This window comes from Cornus florida, unplaced genomic scaffold (assembly GCF_030987335.1).
Source record: "Cornus florida cultivar Cherokee Brave unplaced genomic scaffold, ASM3098733v1 CherokeeBrave_3.0.0_Hap2_Chr10, whole genome shotgun sequence".
In the NCBI taxonomy this organism is placed as follows: Eukaryota; Viridiplantae; Streptophyta; class Magnoliopsida; order Cornales; family Cornaceae; genus Cornus; species Cornus florida.
Window position 1 is genome coordinate 36,263,451 of NW_026775580.1, and position 22,788 is coordinate 36,286,238.

The 22,788-nt window shown below is 37.4% G+C and overlaps 1 protein-coding gene across 6 annotated transcripts; it reads left to right on the plus strand.

Moving 5' to 3' along the window:
* The first annotated feature begins 1,048 nt into the window (after window positions 1-1,048).
* LOC132277308 (F-box/FBD/LRR-repeat protein At1g13570-like) lies at window positions 1,049-14,518 on the plus strand. 6 transcript variants are annotated; one of them, XM_059779137.1, is made up of 6 exons: window positions 1,054-1,102; window positions 6,613-6,725; window positions 11,465-11,512; window positions 12,340-13,193; window positions 13,536-13,691; window positions 13,979-14,518. In XM_059779137.1, the coding sequence occupies exons 4-6, from the start codon at window positions 12,345-12,347 to the stop codon at window positions 14,258-14,260; spliced, it is 1,287 nt and encodes a 428-aa protein (XP_059635120.1). In that variant the 5' UTR covers window positions 1,054-1,102; window positions 6,613-6,725; window positions 11,465-11,512; window positions 12,340-12,344; the 3' UTR covers window positions 14,261-14,518. The 6 variants fall into 6 exon arrangements, with proteins under 6 accessions (XP_059635117.1, XP_059635120.1, XP_059635116.1 ...); XM_059779135.1 differs by lacking the exon at window positions 1,054-1,102 and adding an exon at window positions 2,946-3,006; XM_059779133.1 differs by lacking the exons at window positions 6,613-6,725; window positions 11,465-11,512 and adding an exon at window positions 2,951-3,006 and having other exon boundaries at window positions 1,062-1,102.
* Window positions 14,519-22,788: the final 8,270 nt, after the last annotated feature.

A 22,788-nucleotide genomic window follows, 5' to 3' on the forward strand; every position in this document is an offset into this window, starting at 1 on the left:
TCTGATTCTGCTTTTTTGATTTTACATAGAATACCGATTTTAAAAACCTTAGTTTCACTACGGAAGATTAAAAGTTGCCTTTAGGTTTTACCCTTTTTTTTAAAAAAAAAAAAGTTCCAAATGCATATAGAATATTTTGGGCATCCTGTAGATTTGTTGGGCGTATTGCCTTAGAAAGGAGCGACCTTCGCTTTGGAATGAATTTTCCCTTCCATTGGGCTTGTCCAATGGTTGGGCCTTATGCTTTGTAATTATCTTTATATATATATATACACACACACACACATTTTACCTTCCCAAAAAAAAAAAAAAAATTTTGTGTAAATAGAGACAAAAGGAATAGAAATATCAGACACAAATATGGAGACTTTGAACTCAAAACATCCCATAACCAACACCAATACTACTATAGTGTAAAATATTCAACAATTGACTTACAATGGGCCTGTGGCTATGGCATAATGGTGATACGCTAATAGCTAATATTGTTTATCTTGCAAGTGCTTGAATGCAAAACTAAATACAAACACTAAAATAAATAAATAATAAATAAATGGGTAAAGTGTGTTAAAAAAAAAAAACCTACCGAAGATGAAAAATCTCAAGCACACTACCAACCAACTTGACTACTACACTCTTATAACACAAGTATAATCATAAATATATATAATATTTTCGGGCTCGGATTGGGCTTCAAGCTTTATCCATATCAACTCAAGCCCAGCCCGAATTGAATTCGGCCTCAAAATATATAATCCAAGCCTGAACAGAAATTAGAAAAATATTACCCAAGCCCACACAATTTCTGACTGGGCTCGAGTTATTTCGGGTTGGGCACGGCCGAATTGTAGCCCTATATGAATGAGTCAGGCAACAAAATTCAATTTTGGGCCTTTTTGGACATTTCTGTGCATATATCCATCTCAAACAAAACCAGCCCAGGCCTGGACGAGACATTAATATTGACCCCAAAAAATAATTCAACTGTGGGCCTGCCTTTATGTACATTTCTGTGGACATATCAATTATTTATATATAAAAAGTCGATTTCTTCTGCGAAGTCTTCACAGTCGGAGAAGAAGGGCTTGCTCTTTGCTTGCTGGTAAGGAGTTACTACTTTAATTTCCTTTCTCTTTCTTGCCTATATATATATATATATATATGTATATATGTTTGTGTACACTCATACACAGTCGTGATATGTCAAATTTTTGTATTTCTTTTTTTAATTGTTTTAGATTATTGTAATGAAACAAGAAGGATTGGCAACTGTTATCATCTTGCTAAGGCATTGGTTTGGTAGACGTAAAGTGGGTGATACAAGTAGTGTTATTTCCTCATGGAGAAATTGATAATGATTCTTTAATTCATCTGTGCCTGTGAAATGGGGCTTTTATTTCAAACATTGAAATTGATGTTGCGAAAATTGTGATTGATCCTCCTACAGAAAATTTAATGTCTACTTCAAATTATGTAAATTTTAGTCTAACCCAGAATGCCGTGGGTCCATTTAAAAATAAATAAATAAATAAATAAAAATAATAAATAAATAAGAAGATTGAATTGTTCATTATTCTACTGTTATAGAAAGCATGTTCTTATTGGTCTTAGTTATTGGAGGAGGCAAACCTAGGATCCTCTTTGGATTCAGTGGTGGAAATTATTGCTGTGTGTGACAAAGTTGTCCTTCTAGAATTCACGTGTTACTCTTTTGGTTTTTCTTTATTTTTATTTTTATTTTTTGATAAATAATTGTAATAATAAACACATCTCAAAATGATTTTGTCCCTTGAAAAATTGCTTTGTGGGTATGATTAAAATCAGGAAAAGTCTCTTTATTTTTTCCCCCATAAGTAAGTTTGGTATGATTTTGTCCTATATAGTGTGATTGAGTATGATTTATTTTCCAGCTTTGTGTTATTATTTTGTCCTCCTGATTTTTTTATTTTTTTATTTTTTATTTTCTCTCTCTTCATGATCTAAATGATATGTGAACTGATATGCCACCTATGTTACATAGGCTCTTCAAAACTGGGTGAAGTACCCATGTTGGACACACCATACTCGAACATGAGTATGGGATATGTGTCCGACACTTTTGGTTGGACATGCACCCAAAAAGCAAATCCAATAATTCAATATTATTATATTGTTGCTTCAAAATGAATGAAATAATACGAATATTTAGCCTTGTCCATGTGTCCTTTTGCACATCCAACACATGGATTGATACCTGTACCCAACAAACGTATCTAAGTCCAGGTAACATAGTCTTCCACAAGTATCCACATAAACTGTACATTCATTTTTTTTCTTTAAGCTACAAAATGCCAGTTAGAGGTGCACCATATTTGATTACAAGAATATGACATTTCATTTCATCTTTGGAACATTCGTGCAGCAAAACAGCCTCAGTTAATAATTTTTTTGTGACTAAATTCTTTGTTTATGCGAAATATCACATCTAGTGTTGATGAAAGTTCTAGAGAATTCGGTAGTTAGAATGACCTGTTGAGCCACCCTAACAAAATTTAATGAGCTTTTCATCAAAGCCTGTGAAAAAGTTCCTTGCTTTAAAGGACAGGAAATTTTGACTTACTTATTTTTGGATAGCCTTGTTCAGAAGGTTTTGGACCTGTTATGATGATACATTATAGTTGCTAGGAGAAGTTTATCGATGGAACTTCTCTCCCCACTAAATTACCCGGTTGTTTCTGGGTGCATTATGCTCAAAGACCTATTTTAGTTGGTCTCAAAGTTTTTGAAAATCAATTTTGGTGTAAAAAGTGGGCTACCTACCCTGCTTTCATATTCTCTTCTTACTTATTGTGCAATGGTCTTCCTTTACCTCCCTCGCAAGGCAAAAATTCACTAGTAATGGTCTGATTTTTATTTATCAAAGAAATACTACTTGCTCGGGATCTTGTAATACTTTGATTATCTTCTGCAGTGATTTTTTGTTCAACAACCATGGACTTGAATGTTATCATCAGAAACTTCTTTCGGGTACATCATTTGATTAATCTTTTATTGAATTCATCTCTTACTAACTTGTATAACTTTGTTTAGCTTGCCCATTAGAGAATATTAAGTGAGGTATGGTTCTTTATTCTTCAAAGTACTGACAGAAAGGCAGATCTGTTATATATAAAACTTCTTCCTTTTCCTGTTTAGAGCCTGATACCTGATAAAATGACTCTGATACAAAAGTTAGCATAAGGCCCAATATAGATCTAGAGAGGGTGAATAAATCTTATCCAATTTGAACTAGCAATCACTAATTTTTTAATTATCATATTAGAACGCAGGAATATAAACCATTTAAGTATAGATAACAGAAATAAATAAATCATGCAACCACACAAGAACACATGATTTTCACATGGAAAACCCCAAAGGAAGAAAACCACAGGTGCTAGAGGAAGGAAATTTACAAACTAGGTTAACAGTTTCCGAAATCCTAGAAACCCTTAGTAACCTCCCCGACACAGATGGCGCCAAACTTTCTCCCAAAAGTCTCCAAGTTGTTTATCCGCTTGTCAACATATTTCACTCCTCACGATATAGTTTCTCTATCAGTAAAGTGGTCTCAGCCACTATCCATTCAATCTTAATATGTAAGTATTGTGGTTGGTCAATCTTAAATATTTAATGAAGCTCCTTACTTTAGAACTCAATCACACAATAATATAGCGTATTCTACGAAAAACCTCACTTGTGATTGAATAAGAATGAAGCTCTTAATGTCTCGCAGTTGTAAACCTTATGTTTATGTTTAGAGAACTCTACAACTCCTTTTTATAGTATTGGAGTAATTAAAAATTGATGCTTTGGAAGGTGTAGAAACCTTTTCAGATTTGGAAGCACGTCTTTACCACCTCTGGGCATCATTTGATTAATTCATCGGCAACTTCTGGGTTCCCTCAATTGAGCTATTCTGGAGTAACTTCGATCAATTGACATTCAGGTTTTGATCGATTGACCTTTTTCTTCTGAACTTGACAACGCATAGCTTGAATTTGGACATTTCTTTGAAGGGTCAAACAGACTCGAAATTAGTCACACAATATATTGTTAGAAAGCTTATTAAGTTTAGTTTCAAATATATAAAGTTCAAACGAAATTCAAAGTGTTTTATTTTTAATAAATCTTTTGAAAACACAGAGGTCAATTTTTACAACTTAAAAATCCTTACCAAAACAACTTTTTTATATAAGTTATGATAATATCAAAAGGCACTCAAAAAGGAGTGTGTCCCAAATACAACTGCACATAACCACAAGGGAACTCAAACTATACACAATAAACAAGATATCTTCCACAGATTTACGATAACCCCCACTAACCCAAAGAATAATGTACTAAGAATAAGTAATTTGAAAGCTCAAATAGAAGTTTCCTCCCCTTCGAAGGATCTCCTATTCCTCTCCTGCCATATACCCCCACCAAATACACAAAGAAGCAACCTTCCAAGTGTCTCAAGCTGACTTGCTTACTATACATCCCCTTTAAGCTTCAAGCATGCTCCTCAAAGATAATGGCATGACCCAACAAATACCAAACAAGGCAAGAAGCATATTCCATCCCTCCCTATCCACTGAACAGTGCAAAAACAACTTTTAAATTGGTTTTCAACTTAAAATCAATATATAAGTTTTCCAAATTTAATCCTAACGAAATAATATTGACCTTTAAATTTATAAGTATATATATATTTTTGATAAGTATAAATTTATAATTATATTATAGCTAAATAATAATTAGTTTTGGATATAACTCTAAATTAATTCGAGTTTCCTAATTTATTCACTTCGGGATTGTCTCTTCGTCACTTATTTTTTTTATATTGTGTATTTGTGTTCTTGATGGAGGTTGAAGCAAGATGTCAATTCAGTATTTGGGCTTTGTCTTTATTCTACAATCACAACTTTCAATGTTGGTGCAACCTTCCACTAAAATGACACCACATATAGACCTTGACATTACTTTTGTTCACGGAATATGCATACACCTTGTTATGAAATATAAATTTGTGATGTTACAAAATCGAAATGCTGTTGTTATATTGGAAACCAACACTTGTAGCCATGTCTAATTAAAAAAGCAAAAAATATTTTCTTTTCGATCTTGTACCTTAGGCATCCTTGCATTCTGTTATGGAAAGTAATAGCTATATTTGTCATTGGCAATAAAGAAAAGACTATAATAATATGGAGCTAATTGCATCTAGCTTGCAGATGAAAAAATGAAAATGTAGTGTGAAATATAGGGCTGTCACCCTATGCTCTGATTAGAACAAAGTATGTGAGGCAAATAAGACCTAGAGGGGGTGAATTGCTCTCATGGGTTTTTTTTAAAAAAAAATTTAACTAAATTTTTAATTACCATTGATTGTGGATTGAAATTCATTTGTTTCAAATTTTGTTGTTTAATGCTCACTTACACAATCACATAAAGGATAGAAAATAAAAAGAGAGCAGAGCTGCGATTTTTTTATGCCGAAATCCTGAACAGGAAAAAATCACAGGACTTTTTCCAGTCATGAACAATCTACTATGAGAAAGAGATAGTACAACCAGGTTACCAGATTCCCACCTTAGAATCCCTTAGGTACCTCTTGACATAAACACACAAACTCTTCACTTGAATCTCCAGGTTTTGTGTTCCATCAACATATTAGCGCCTTGCACAATCTGTTTCTCCATGGTTTGTTCGATTTTTCTGCTCATACTTTGAACATATTTATTTTTTTCTCTGATGAACTTCTTGCTTTAATCCCTCAATCACATCCGATGAATACTTAAGGAACACGGTATTTTCAATCTAAAAACAGGATTCTCTTTTTAGAATGGTTAGATGCTTAAAAGGTTATTGTAGATTGACTATATTTATAATCAATATAGGAGAACCATGAAGTATATTAAGTTGATTCCTTCTAAAGAGTTTCTAAAAATAACATTTCATAGGGTTCGATCGATCAAGCCTTCGATCGACACATACTGGAGAGCCTTCTATTTAGGCTCTGGATTTTACAAAACTTTTGATTGATCTGCCTATCATTCGAGGCTTTTTGGAATGCCCTTGATCATTCGACATGTATTGTTTTTCAATAAATATTAATTTTGAAAACTTTGAGAGAACCTTAGTTTAGAAACCTAATTTTGGAAAACATAAATTTGAGCCACTTTAAGATCATAGTTATTGTTCAGATTCATGAGAGATAGGGAGAGCGAGGGAGAGATTGAGAGAAATGTGTATATTGTCTCACACACTATTCAACGCTCTAAATAGGGATTATATAAAGAACAAGGGTTAGACACCCTAATTACACAATTACAGAATAACCCTAACTACTATGGGTAATTACATAATGACCTAACATTATAAAGGATATACATTCTAACACTGCCCCTCAAGCTGGAGAATGTATATCAAATAATCCCAGCTTGGAATAGATAGTCCTTAACCGATTATGACCCAGTGCTTTGGTAAACATATCAGCTAGTTGATCTTCAGACTTCACAAATGGAGTACAGATGCTACCACTTAATATTTTTTCCCGAGTAAAATGACAATCAACCTCAATATGTTTGGTTCTCTTATGAAACACAGGATTCGATGCAATGTGAACTGCTGCTTGGTTATCACGGAACAATGGAGTAGGAGTTTCAACTGTCAATCCAAGTTCTTTTAGAAGATTTTGTATCCATGTCACCTCACTAGTGGTATGTGCCATTGCCCTGTACTCAGCTTCAGCACTAGACCGAGCTACCACCGTTTGCTTTTTACTTTTCACGTAACAAGATTTCTTTCTACAAATGTGCAGTAGCCTGTAGTAGATCTCCTATCTGAAGGAGAACCAGCCCAGTTAGCATCTGTAAAACCTTCCACCCTGAGATGACAATTTGATTTGTATAGTAACCTAAAACCTGGAGCTCGCTTGAGATATCGGATAATCCGAATAACAGCAATCCAATGTGGCATTCTAGGAGCACCCATAAACTGACTTACAACGCTAACTGCATATGAAATATCAGGTTAAGTGATAGTGAGGTAAATTAATTTCCCAACAAGGCGGCGAAATCTGCCTGGGTCATTAAATAGATCACCCTCATCAGACACAAGTTTTGTATTTGAATCCATAGGAGCATCAACTGGACGACCACCTAACATACCCGTTTAATTTAGCAAATCCAACACATATTTCCGTTGAGATAAACTTATACCTTCCTTGGATCTAGCAACTTCAATACCCAAGAAGTACCTAAGTTTACCCAAGTTTTTAGCGTTGAATCGATTTTGCAGAAACAACTTCAACTTAGCAATGCCTGCAGAATCATCACCTGTGATCACAATATCATCTACATACACCACAAGAAAAATGAAGCCAGCTTTAGTGCGCAGGTGAAATACCGAATGATCGGTCTGGCATCTGTTAAGACCAAATTCTAATGCCGCCTCAGAGAATTTCCCAAACCAAGCCCGTGGAGATTGTTTCAATCTATATAGGGCCTTTTTAAGATGACAAACAGTGTGACGATACTCCCCTGAGCAACAAACCCAGGTGGTTGCTCCATATAAACTTCTTCAACCAGGTCACCATGTAAGAAGGCATTTTTGACATCCAATTGGAACAACGGCTAGTTACAATTGGCAGCAATGGAAATAAGAATCCAAATAGAAGAAATCTTAGCAACAGGAGAAAAAGTCTCATCATAGTCAACACCATAAGTTTGAGCGTACCCCTTTGCCACTAGGCGAGCCTTCAACTGCTCAATAGACCCATCTTGAAGGTATTTAACTGTGTAGACCCACTTACAACCAACCGGTTTGGAGCCCGGAGGTAAGGGAACAAGATCCCAAGTCCCATTACGATGGAGGGCATCCATTTCATCTACCATGGCTTGCCGCCAACCCAAATCAGAGAAAGTAGCCTGCAAAGTGTTTGGAACAAAAGTAGCAAATACTTTGGATAAAAAACAAGATAAAGAGGATGAAATATGATGATAGGAGACAAAGTTAGAAATGGGATGTGCAGTAACACACGACCAAATACCTTTACGAAGGGTAATAGGCAAATCATCAGGTAAAGTCGTCGGATCCGAAGACTCTGAAGGAGATGGAGGAAGCGAAGTAGGCGGGCGAGGTCGTCGAGTATAAACCTGCAATGGGACAGCAGAGCGAGGAGGTGCGGAAACAGGAAACTGAGAGGGAACCGATGGCAAAGGTGGCTCAGAAGTAATATCGAGAGAAGTAATAGAATCTGAAAAATATGGGATAGACTCAGAAAATGTTACATCAGCACTAGTGAAATAGCGTTGGAAATGAGGACTGTAACAATGATAGCCCTTTTGAGTGCGTGAATACCCAAGAAAAACACATTTAGTTGCACGAGGGTCGAGTTTATCAAGACCAGGTCCAAGGTTATGGACATAACACACACAGCCAAAGACCCGCGGAGTCAGATTAAACGAGACGGAGTCAAGAAATAGAACAGAATGAGGAGATTTACCCTTTAGCACTGACGAGGGCATCCTATTAATAAGATGACATGCCGTAAGAACAGCATCACTCCAAAAACGTTTGGGAACATGCATATGAAATAAAAGGGCACGACAGACTTCCAGAAGATGATGATTTTTACGTTCAGCTACTCCGTTTTGCTGCGGAGTATAAGTACAAGAAGATTGATGAATGATGCCCTTAGCATGAAAATAAGTCTCAAACGGGGTCTGAGAAATATTCTTTGGCATTGTTAGAACGTAAAACTTTAATGGAACACCCAAATTGAGTTTTGATTTCTTTGCGAAATATTTGAAAAATAGAAAACAACTCAGAACGATTTTTCATTAAAAACAACCAAGTCATCCGAGAATGATCATCTGCAAAAGTCACAAAATAACGAAATCCATTAATAGAAATATGTTTTATTGGTCCCCATACATCTGAATGAGCTAATTGGAAAGGACTAGCCACACGATTATTAGCTCTTGGTTTAAAAGATACACGACAATGCTTACTAAGCTAACATGTTTCACAAGACATAGACTCAACATGACTAAGACCGGAAACTTGATGCTGCAAAACTGATAGTGAGGGATGGCCGAGACGATAGTGCCATTGGAAAGAAGACAAAGATGATTGAAGAGCCATGGGAGATGGTGCAAGATTGAAGTAATACAGGCCACCCACTTAATGTCCCGTACCAATCCTCTTCTTTGTCTTGAGATCTTGGAAAAGACAACATGTGGGATAAAATGTTACAGAACAGTTAAGAGATTTAGTAATTTTACTAATGGACAACAAATTAAAAGGGAATTGAGGAACATATAACACAGAGGAAAGGGACATAGAAGGGGTAAGATGAACAGTTCCCAAACCCAAGACTTTAGTTGATGATCCATTAGCAAGAGTAACACTTTGAGAGGAAGGAACAGACTAAAAATCAGATAAGAGATGAGAACTACCAGTTATGTGATCGAATGCGCCAGAGTCAAGAATCCAGGGACTCTGACTAGAGGACAAAAGACATGCAGGGGCACTACCTGATTGAGCCAAGGACCCCATGGAAGATGAGGTGGAAGTCCGTTGTTGAGATAGAAACTGAGCATACTCATCCCAGGGAATCGTGACCATAGTAGGCTCAACAGCCACATGTGGAGCAGTGGTTGTGGCAGAGAGAGAAGAATCCCCATCACTAGAAGTCACTTGATGTGCATAGGAAGAAGATGACGGTTTCCCGTGAAGATCCCAACAGTAATTGACAGTGTGATTAGTAAGACCGCAGTGAGTGCAAATTTTTGAGTCTCTGCCTTTGCCTCGACCACGGCCACTGCTGAAACGACCACCACTACCACCTCCACGAGAAGACTGAAAGCCACCCTGGTTTACAACTAAGGCAGAACGTCACTGTTAGAAGGGGCAGTGACACCACTGGAAGCATTTCTAGTAGCGCCACTAGATAAAGTGGCATGCTGGAGTCTGGATAACATATCAGGTAGAGAGGGAAATGTAGGGCTACCCAAAATCTGTGCACGAACAGGTTCATATTCTTGTGACAATCCTGTGAGAACCCGAACGACATTAAAATCCTCACGTTGCTGCTGCATGCTTTTCACATTAGAGGTGATGGGCTGATACATATTCATTTCTTCACACAGTCCCATTGCCCGTGAGAGGTATTCTTCTAAACTGTGAGTCCCTTGCTGGAGGTCAAAAAATTGTCTACACACCTCATAAACTCTGGTTATATTACCAGCACCAGAATATAACTGTTGGAGTCGGGTCCATATCTCCTTGGCAGTGTCCAGATATAACAAGTTGGAGCTGGAAAAAATGCAGAATCGGAATCGGATCGGATCTGGATAACTGGATTGGATCAAAAATAGGTCTCTGCTATCCTGGTTTTAGTAAACCAGGATTGGAATAGTGTAGCTGCGTAACCAAACAGGAGTGTTCTTCTTCACAATCCCACCAACAGACTCCGGCAAGCACACAACGGCGACACCACACAACTTCCGCAACTTCCGACGAAGAAAAAAAAGGCAGAGATGAAGCTTCACCTCTGCAAATGATGACGGTGGGTGTCGGCGATCTTGCTGACGAACGACGCGGCAACAACACAAACGGCCAAGGGGCTTCAGATCTGACGACAACGAAGGAGGTTGCAGATCTGACGACGACGACTACGGGCTTCAGATCTGACGGCGACTAAGGACGATGACGGCTTTGAGTGATGTTCTCAACCTACCGGCAACACGAACTTCCTGCAAAACCACCGACGACATACTCACGATTCCAGTCGCTCTCGTACAAGGGCAACACACTTGTCGTTTCCCACACCCATGAATTTATACCGCTCTAATACCATGTTCAGATTCATGAGAGATAGGGAGAGAGAGAGAGAGAGAGAGATTGAGAGAAATGTGTATATTGTCTCACACACTATTCAGCCCTCTAAATAGGGCTTATATAAAGAACAAGGGTTAGACACCCTAATTACACAATAACCCTAACTACTATGGGTAATTACATAATGACCCAACATTATAAAGGATATACATTCTAACAATCAATTTAGGTCTTCTATGGTCTCATTCACGGACGGAACCAATTAAGGCGGGGTGGGGGGGACATGCCCCCCCAGATGGCCCCACAAGCTATAATTTTTTTACATTTATGACTATATATTTGTAGAATATTAAGAAATCCCCCGCGCCCCCCCCCCCCCCCCCCCCCCCCCAAAAAAAAAAAAAATTTATTTTTTTAGAAAAAAACCTCTATTTTTCTTTTCTCTATTACTCCTCTTCTTCTTCTAATTCCTTTAATTTCCTTTATGACTTTTTTGAAGCCACAGTGGTCAATTACCTTTTTGATTTTGTTTTTTCTCTACTTTTTCTTTAATTTTATTATTGCAATTTTATAATGTCCTTATTCTGTATTTTTTATTTTTTCCTTACTGTAGTTTTTCCTAGCTCTGTCCCCGGTTCATTTACCTTTACCCTATTGATAAGTAAGTAACTTCTTAATGTTTTAAATTTTAACTATTTATAGGACCCTATTAAAATAACGTTTTCCAGAATGTTGGGTCCGCCCCTCATTCAAAGCTTTGCTGAGTCCGTATGTGAGAGGAAGTGTGGTGTGTGTAATGAAGAAACTTTTTACTTGCATTTATTGTCATCAACACTGTGAAGTAGCATGTTTGCTTATTGTAACATTATCTTTCTTCATGCATTACTTCTTTTGTCATGATCCATGAAGCATGGGCATTGATGTTAGATATGAATAAAACATGATACAGATACTAGAAAAACCAAATTTAGATACTGGTATTACACATCAAATGTTCGTATTTGTGCATTTGTAAATATTTGTGCATAAAATGTATGTATAAGAATCAAACAGCATTAACTGTTTGGTGATATATATGTACGAGAATATGTGTGATCTATAAAAATTAAAGACAAATAATTACTTTTCATTATATACACTTAAATTATGACAAATCTTTTTTTTGAATATCAGATTCTCTATATTTGTAATTTATAAATAATAAACTCCTATTAAAAAAAATGAGGATTATGTTGCATGGACATAGATTTGAGGTCTACATGAATTTCTGTTTTAGAAGTATCCACACCTCATGGGTCATTATAGATATGAGTGAACCTAGTTAAAAAGAATATTTGGTGGGTTGAAATTTAGAATTTTGTAAACAAGAAAAGCATACATTTATTTATTTATTTATTTATTTTTCGATTTACAAGTATGTCTTCCTCTCCTTATCACTGCAAATGCTTCTAGTTTTATTCTTTTCTCCTTCATTGATTTCATTTTCAGTAATTATGAAGCAAAGGGAACCACTTGAGCTCCCTTGCAAAATGGAAATGGAGGTAGACAAGATCAGCAACTTACCAGGACATATTGTGGACAAAATTTTGTCACATATGTCACTTAGGGATGCAGTGAGGACAAGTATTTTGTCAAGCAAGTGGAGGTACAAATGGGTTACCCTTCCTCATCTTGTATTTGATAATCAAGGTGTATGTATTTTATCTCAAGATGCGATGGTCATTAAGAATAAGCTTGTGAACATTGTGGATCATGTCCTTTTACTTCATACTGGCCCAATACAAAAGTTTAAGCTTTCTCACCGGGATCTTCAAGATGTCAGTGACATTGATCGATGGATTCTTTATTTGTCAAGGCTCTCTGTGAAAGAATTCATACTTGAAATTTGGAGGGGTCATCGCTACAAGCTACCTTCTTCTGTATACTCTTTCCGAGATTTGATTCATTTAGAAGTCTTTAATTGTTTGTTAAAACCTCCTTCAACATTCGAAGGGTTTAGAAGCTTGAAGAACCTTGATCTTCAGCACGTTACCATGGACCAAGATGTATTCGAATATCTTATATCTAATTGCCCTCTTCTCGAGCGGTTGACATTAATGAACTTTGATGATTTCACCCATCTTAAAATCCGTGCTCCAAATCTCCGATTCTTTGACATTGGAGGTGTTTTCGAAGAAATTAATTTTATGAATACCTTCAGTCTAGCCATTATTTCTGTTGCTTTGTATAAAAATGTTGGAAATGACAAAAACTTGACTCGTGGCAATACTAGCAATTTGATCAAGTTTTTTGCTCATCTGCCTCAAATTCAGAGGCTCGAGGTGCAGAGTTATTTTTTGCAGGTATTGGTTCTACTCTTGTCATTTATCGGTTTTTGCATTTCTCATGCCAATTTACAATTCTGTTTGGTTTGTAGAAGATTCTTATCCTCCCTCCCCCCCCCCCCCCAAAACAAAATAAATAATCCACCACAAACATACACAAAAAATAAAAATAATATTAATATGAAGTAGAAACTTAAAAGAAGGGTATCCTTGTTATTTGAATGACCTCTTTTTTATGTTTTCATATGAATCGATCATTTTCGAACCCAATGGACTGATACAATTTTGTGGGGACATCTGTATATCCATATTCATCTAATGTGTTGATTATACCATTTTGGATGTTCCATTTGTTTCCAGTACTTGGCTGATGGACGTGTACCTGGAAGGCTGCGTGCGCCGTGCATTGAGCTCAATTACTTATCTGTATGCATAAACTTCAATGATAAAGAGGAGGTTTTGGTGGCACTCTGCCTTCTTAGAAGTTCTCCTAACCTACTAGAGCTTGAGATGTTGGTAAGTTTTCCCCTTCATGTAATTACTAATTACCTGAAATATATGTGAATTGGCAGGAGGACGGGCCTTGGCAACAGTAAGGTTGCTCCATTGTGACTTGGACATTGCAGGTTCGAAATGAAAAACAGGTTCTTCACAGGTCGGAATAAGGTTGTGTAGATCTAACCCTCTCCAGACCCCACAACGCGAGAGCCTCGTGTACTGGGCCACATTACACATTAAACATTCTTGATTATAGATCTGTCTGGGAAATTTTTAAGTTACTAAAATTGTAAACTATTGTTCAGGCTCGCCCAGAAAAACAGACCGTGAAGGGAACAGACGCAAGTTTTTGGGAAGAGGATTCCAATAATTGTCCCCTCAACCAACTGCGGCTAGTTAAAATCGCTTGCATCTCCGGTGTCAGATGCGAGATGGATTTCATCAATTATCTGCTTGCAAATTCACCTGTGCTCGAGAGAATGACTGTTAAGCCTGCTTCAAATGATGGGGGATGGGAGATGCTAAAAGAGTTACTGCGATTTCGGCGTGCTTCGGTGCAAGCAGAAATCATTTACATAGATCCGTGATTAACTATTCGTTGAGCTAAATATTTTTAAAGTTTTGATGTGAACAACTCATGGATCTTTCTTCATAATACCCTTGTTCTGACACTAAAATTATGTTTTGTGAATTTTGAAAATGTAGATTCAGGAAATGGTCTTTTGCAGTGTTGATTCTGTCTGTGTGTGGTGTGTGTTCTTCTAGTTCCGGAGTTCTCCCAAATTATTGGGGCCTGCACTGTAACTATTCTGGAAAGTTATTCGGATGGCATGGTTACTTTTTTAGATGATCTTCAGTTGAATGATACACCCAGAAATGGTTCAAGTGATGGATGGTTTTGATCATTTTGCAATATCTGGTTATGAGCTGACCAGTTGGTTTAGTAGCTGAGCGATTAAAACTGTGGCAGTTTTAGAAAAACAGGTTTATAGCTATGGCAAGAGGCTTAAGCAGCTTTCATTTTGCTATGAAAAACGATACATCCGCCAAAGGGTGTTATGTGAGTGTAACCCGAATCCAGTGAAACAGTAGAACAGTATGACATTCGGAATGCACCTTACAAAAAGGTTGGACTAACATTTTTGTAAGGTACATCCCAGACAGAATGGGATGTACTGTTCACAGGTGGGAATTTTCTTCCTACATGTGTGGGGGTGTCGTGGTGGGATTCACACCTTAACTTGGGTATCCCCTCTTTGACATCTTCCGAATTTGGATGATGTGTCGTTGCTCGTTCGCAACGCTGTTACTGGCAGCAGAACACTTCAGGCATCAGATTGGACTGTGGAAAAATGAAATGGTTGAGCAGACTCGGATCATTCTCAGCCGCTTGATATTCAAATGCAAATAAGTTTTTGATGCCCAGAGAAGAGAACCAACATAACATAACATTAAAGTGAATTGTCATTCAATTATTCAATGCGAGTACTAAAAGGGTTCCATATTTTTGTCAAGAAAATTGAAAATATTTAATAGTTGGTTTGCCAGAAAACAAGGTACCAGGTTGTAAGCATTTAAAAACAATTGGTGTCACGGAAGAGAAACGTTGACAGATCTAGGTTGAAGATCGGTTAAACTGCCGATAACCTGCAAGTTGAATGTTTTATATAAATTGTGGACATGAGTAAGGACGGATTCAGAAATTGTCAATAGAACGGGCTAATATTTGTTTGTGTGGGCTAATATTAGTAATAATATTATTTTTAGACTGGGCTAAAATTGATTATACTAATAAAAAAATTTAAAAAAAAAAAAAAATTAGTTGATGGCGTTTGAACCATCGTAACCACCTTGTATGTTTTTTTTTGTTCAGTCGTCGTCATCATTATTGTGGTAAATATGACTTTGTTTTTTGGGCAAAATTCCACACAAGGGGAATAGTTTAGCTCAAAGGGTAAGATGCCCAATTGAAATTTTTTTTTTTTTGGAGGACACAAGGTTTAGTCTAGCTCAGAGAGTTTAGTCTAGTTCAAATAGTAAGATACCCCTAGCCTAGTTCAAATAGTAAGAAACGAAAAAAAAAATTGAGAAACAATAATTCTTGGAAAAATAGATGAATGGATAGTCTAGCTCAAAGAATAAGATACCCCCTAAAAAACAAAAAATAGTGGTATAATTCTTGAAACAATAGATGATTGGATAGTCTAAGTATATACCCTATTGACTGAAAAATTTAAGGAACATAATCTTGAAACAATAGATGAAAGGATTGCTTTTAATACTAGACCAATTAGCATTGAGTGGATGGAGACTATCATATCAAGTAGCTTAAAAAAGTAAGGATTCTCCAAATGAGAAAGAACTGAATGCATGGGGGCACCGGCATCGATTTACCACATTCAAGAGCTATGATGACTCTCGGGTATCATACTTTTGGGGTATTCAATACCAAATAAGAAAGTATTGAATATTTTGGGAGTACGGTACCTGAGATACTAATAACCCTTGGATTATGAATGTGGTGATGGGACTCATCACATTCAAGGGTTAAGATGATTTTGGGAACTACATTCAAGGGTTATGATACCCTTGAGTACCATACTCTCGGGATATTCAATATCAAACGAGAAAGTATTGAATTTCGAGAGTGTGGTACCCCGGGGCTCTGGCATCCCTTGAATCATAAATGTGGTGGTGGCTCACCACGTTCAAGGGTTAAGATGACCCCACGAACTGCATTCAAGGGCTATGATGACCTCGAGTACCATACACCGGGATATTCAATACCAAACGAGAAAGTATTGAATATTCTGGGGGTATGGTATCTCGGGACACTCATAGTCCTTGGATCATGGATGTGGTGGTGGGACTCAAAACATTCAAGCGTTAAGATGACCCTGGGTATCATAGGGTATTCTTCTCCAAACATAAGATTTGCCTTTTCTGTTTTGTTTTTCAAATTTTTCTTTTTGAAAAAGGAAATTTGGTTAGATTAATTCAATGTTATTCTATTACTAGTTTTCATGAAACATAGAGAACCAAGCTTAGAATTTTCTTTCTTTATTACAACGTGAGCATAACCTTTTTTTCACTAGGTTCTCCAACTACAAGATATAAAAATATAAGTCACCACATATCAAAGAACAAAATCACTAAAGTCACATGATTGAGAAAGAGAGAGATTGATAACCTTTTAATGCACTCAGTAAAGAATGGTGTTACATCTTACGAAAATAATAAATAAATAAATAAAGAATGGTGTTACAAAGGGTAAAAAGCATCAACGAGGCTCGTGCGGTCGAGTACAACAATTTCGTTGGGTTTGGTTTGCAGTCGACAAAAAAAAGTAAAGTACAGCAACAATTTCAGTTTTATAAAAGGATACTAAGAGAAAATTTACTTATTTTCTAAACAAAGACACCTTTGAAGGTTTAAAAATAGACAAAGACATCTCCTTTATATAAGAAATTGACTAAATTACCTTTTGACTGTTTAGGAGACTTTTTTAACTTTACAATTTAATAAATTGGACCAATTTACCCTCATGAACAATTTATGCATTAAAAAAAAAAAGAAAAGAAAAAAAAAAAAAAAAAACCTTTATATTGTTCACTTTTTTTATTATTATTACTTTATAAATGTCCCAACTTCTTAAAAATGTAGACGTCTAAAATGATTTTTTGATCCAATACATATATTTCAAATAAATTATATTTTGTTATTACTTCTTTTCTTTTTATTTTTTCTTTTTAAATTAAGATACTTAATTCTTTCATCTAAAAAAATTAAACCAATCTCTTTTCCTTAAAAAATTTATGCATGCCTTTGTTTTTTTTTTTTTTTCCTTTGTTTTATTATTATTTTTTTCCCTTTGTTTTATTATTATTTTTTTTCCCCTTTTATGTTGGGAAATGTATAATATTTGATATATAATTTAAGATCATAAAGTTATACAGGTACCATATTTTTTATTTTTTAAGGAAAAGAGATTGGATTAATTTTTTTAGATGAAAGAATTAAGTATCTTAATTTAAAAATAAAAAAGAAAAAGAAAAGAAGTAAAAACAAAATATAATTTATTTGAAATATATGTATCGGATCAAAAAATCATTTTAGACGTCTACATTTTAAAAAAGTTGGGACATTTATAAAGTAAAAAAAAAAAAAAAAAGTAAATTTTTTTTTTTGACCTTTTTTAATGCATAAATTGTGCATGAGGGTAGATTGGTCCAATTTATTAAATGGTAAAGTTAAAAAAGTCTCCTAAATAGTCAAAGGGTAATTTGGTCAATTTCTCATGTAAAGGGGTGTCTTTGTCCATTTTTTAACCTTCAGGGGTGTCTTTGTCCAAAAAATAGGTAAGTTTTCTCTAAATGTCCTTTTGCCAAACCTCAGAAGGTGTGGTTGTACTTTACCCTAAAAAAATGTATATATACATATACTTTATATATATATATATATATATATATATATATATATATATATATAATTTTAAATAAATATGTCGTTGCTAACTAAACAAATTTTTTTTTTTTTTTTTTTTTTTTTCGGCAAGAATGTTTGACTAGAAGTTAAAAGTGTGAAAGTTCGAAGTCGGACTTCTAAAGATAACAGGAAGCAACCAAACCGTTGGGTTACGAAAGTGTTCGCATGTAATGGTGAATTATGGAGTGTCAAGAAATTCAATATTATAAAAGTTTAAAAAAAATAAAAATGTTGTCACCAATTAGAAGAAAAAAGAAAACCTAATTGGGTCAGATCAAGTGAAATAGATTGGATATGCTTGTCACTCACAAAATAATTTTCAAAATAATTTTAAGATATGTGAAAATCCCACCGACTTTAATTTTCAATCACAAAAATTTTAAATATATATATAAAAAATTAAAAAGAAAAATGAGGAAAATTGGATTGTTTCTATTTTATCTTGTTGGGTAGAATATGGTCACATTTAATTTTTTTTTTTTACTTAACCTTTTTCCAACCCATCGAAAATCTACTCAAATCCGTTAATTTTCAGGCATGCTTCAGCTATATGAACCTTTCCCGCGTCATATCTCAAAAGGTTTTGATTCCAAAAAAAAAAAAAAATCTATAGAGAAAAAGTTACCCCATGAAGATGCATGAATTTTCTTTCTCTAAATTGACAGAATTTCATTACACTTCAAACATTTCAATCCCCCATTTCTCCTTTCTATTTCTAACCCATTTACATTATTCTAGAACATTCTTAACTAACTTCCGCCGCTGGGCCTATCCTCCAGGTTAAACGGTTATGGGCTTGAATCCTCTTTGAAGGCCTTTTACAGCAATCCACTACACCCGGTCTGCTTTGTGGACGTCAAGTTTGGGTCCAGGTCAATTATCAGGCCCAAACTTCATTATGCGAGTTGGATCTAGTCCGAGCCGTCATTGGCATCCTCAACTGCCCCCATAATCACTCCCTCATTAATTAGGGTGTGATTATTTAAAGACTCAATGATGACTTGACGGCTTATGATGATTTGACGGCTCAAGATGATTGTGTGGGGCACCGAGCGGTTGGCCTCGGAATTAATGTCCCTTTTGAAATTCGAATCCCTTTAGCTTCCTGACGTCTCGGCAAATGGGACCACTTTCCCTTTAAATACCCTTCTTCCACGATCAAAGCTTTTCTTGTCGTATCTCTCACATCCTGCTGTCAATCAATTCAGTCCACTTTCTCAAGGCGAATTGCATCTTTTCCGGTCAAATCTCATCTTCTCCGGCGAATCTTGTAGAGGGTTATTCCATCTCAACATCTTTGCAGCATCCTCTGCCACTCTCTGTCTTTTCAAGGTCAGTCTCACTCCTTCTTCTTCTTTAAGTCTTTTCAAACCCTTCTTAAAACTGTAACTATTCTCACCATGCATATAGATTTAGACATCCTTCGGCTAAAACTCCAACTCCTTTCTAATATTCAAATTAGGGAGTGCACCAAGAGTGTAAATGTCAGAACTGGTGCCGGCCTTCTTCCCAGTGAAGTCTTGTTTTCCCATCACCATCTCAACATTATTAGATTCTTCTTTTGTTATGTGTTCTATAAGTTAAAACTCTCTCCTCTCCAAGTTAACCCCAATTTCTTTAGGGTTTTATCCGTTCTGCTACTGCTGAACCGTGACAAAGGCTTAGATCTTGACTAAGTCGATCTTCTCCTATGTTACAAGGTCAGCAAAATGAAGTCAGAGGATGTTTACTACCATTTTTCCCCCATAGAGAAGAGATCCATATGTACAGACAAACTTAAGTCCAAGAAGGGATAGAAGAAGAGCATTGTTGGCGTTCGGGGAGCTTGGTTCGCTCCAGTTGCCAAGGACTTCCCTGTCCCAACTGCCTTCGACGAGTGCTCAGTATCTTCTTATAAAAAATTCAAGACCCATAAAACAGATTGCCCTTGCGAGACCTGTATACCTCACTTCTGTTCATTTCTGTGTAACTCTTTGGGTATCCCACAAGATAATGAGCTCAGTTACAACATTTGCAGGGATCGGTTCAATTATCTGAGGGATTACGTTCTAAATGACGTCCCTTCCTGTTCAGAGCTCCTAATATCCGAGAACCTAAGTGACATATCACTACTCGGCGCCACCATGAGTCAGCTCTGGATTCCTTCCTTCAGCAGGAGGAAGGATCCGCCCAGGGTTGTCGTTGTTCCTGCGGCTGCCTCTTCCTCCCCAGCCTCAGCTTCCTCGTCTGCCACTATATCCAACTCTACTCCGAACGTGACTCCTGTCCGTTCGACCACCTCTAATCTGACCGCCAACCCAAACACCGAGCAACAAGCTTGCAACTCATCTGCCCCCTCCGCCTCCATTCAGAACAAAGAATGAGGGAAGAGGCCTCAGAGTGAGGGCAGTCTCGACGACGTCCCTCTTTTAAGGAGGATGGGGACCAATGAACCAAACGCGCCTGTTCCTCCTCTAGGCAGAAATCTTGTTCCCAGAGCTCCCGCTCCCCGAGCGCCTATTCCATCTGGGACTGGCATTGCCTCCCCATCTTCATCCGGGACGGCCCCATTGATCCCTCTGCTTACCCGAGAAGATGGGTCAGTCGTTCTACCGAGCAACACCATGTTCAAGGATGGCCCCACCGCTATGGCTTATTAAAGCCATATGTGCTCCCCCAAGGACGTGGAAGTGGCCAAATCCTTGAGTCAGAAGGAGGTGTTCAGCCGCTTCCCCATATCTGCCATGGAGGTAACTTTTTACTTTTCTTACTTTGTGTTACTCCTCTGGATAATCGTTCTGCCTTGCCCAATTAACGTTTCTAAATTGCTTTGCAGACCTTATTTAGCATGATGGCTATGCAGAAGCAAGTGGAGGCTGGCAATGCAAAGGCACACAAGTTTACCAACAACCTTGACGTATCTATTAAAGAGAACAACATCTTGGGCACCAAAAATGCTGAGCTTATGGTGCAATTGAACGAGGTTGAGAAAGAAAGAGACAACCTGAAAAAGGAGGCAGACTCCCTTCAGGATGAAAAGAATGCCCTTCAACTAGAGAAAAACGTCTGGCACACTGAGCGTGAAGCGCTCAATGCCGAGCGGGATAACCTTCAGCGCCTACTTCATAATAAACAATCAGAGCGCCTGGCCTTTGAGAAGAGAGCTCTGGACGAGCGCAATGCCTTGCTTAATGTCATTAGCACGGTTAACGGAGGGATGATGGCTCTGCATGCCCGCTTCTCCAGCATTGGATCCCTCAGGTATGCTGAGGGATACTGTGAGGGTTTCAATGACCGTCTTCCTACTGAAGGGCAGATAATTTCTGGCTCTAGCCCCGATGACGTTGACAAGGAGCTTCAGATTGACCCTCCGGAAGTTTATGTAGACCCAGAATCCACTCCAGCCGAGCACATCTTTGACGAGTGCCAAGAGATTTCCTCTTCTGGGGTTATTCCTACCCCTCATTCTCTACTTTTAGATGCTCCTCCATTATCCATCGTGGTTCCATCTGCAACCGCTGCCGAAGGTGGAACCCTGCAGAATGAAACAGTGATCCAACTAGACTCCCCCCCTCACAGTGATGCTGCAGCCACTGATGGAGAAAGGAACGCCAGCAACCCTGAGGGGACTGCTAAAGCTGAGCGGGTTGATGAGGCTGAGCAGGTTAATGAGGAGATGAGCAGAGCTTGATTGTACTTATATTTTTTATATCATTGTCCTTGTAATCCTCAAAACTTTTTATGAAAATGATGATTTCTATTACTCATGATTTCAAAATTTGCATCGTTTGTCAATAACTGTTTGTATGAATGAATTGCCACTTATTTTGCATCCTTTGTCTATTACTATTTGGCAAGTATTTGGCGTTCGGCTCATAGTGCCAGCTTGCCACTTAAAGTGTCTAAGTGCCTGGCGCTTGGCTAGAATGCCACTTGCCACTTGGCTTCTTACTTTTTGGCAAGTATTTGGCGTTCGGCTCGTAGTGTCAACTGTTACTTACTTTACATGAGTGCCTGGCGCTCGGCTAGAATGCCACTTACCATTTGGTTTCTTGCTTTCTTACAAGTATTTGGCGTTCGGCTCGTAGTGTCAGCTACCACTTACTTTGCATAAGTGTCTGGCGCTCGGCTAGAATGCCACTTGCCACTTGGCTTCTTGCTTTTTGGCAAGTATTTGGCATTCGGCTCGTAGTGCCAGCTGCCACTTACTTTGTATAAGTGCCTGGCGCTCGGCTAAAATGCCACTTACCACTTGGCTTCTTGCTTTTTGCAAGTATTTAGCGTTCGGCTCGTAGTGCCAGCTGCCGCTTACTTTGCATAAGTGCCTGGTGCTCGGCTAGAATGCCACTTGGCTTCTTGCTTTTTTGCAAGTATTTAGCGTTCAGCTCGTAGTGCCAGCTGCCACTTACTTCGCATAAGTGCCTAGCGCTCGGCTAGAATGCCACTTGTCACTTGGCTTCTTACTTTTTTGCAAGTATTTGGCGTTCGACTCGTAGTGCCAGCTGCCTCTTACTTTGCATAAGTGCCTGGCGCTCTGCTAAAATGCCATTTGCCACTTGGTTTCTTACTTTTTGGCAAGTATTTGGCATTCGGTTCGTAGTGCCAGCTGCCATTTATTTTGCATGAATGCCTTTGTTCATGAAGGCAATAC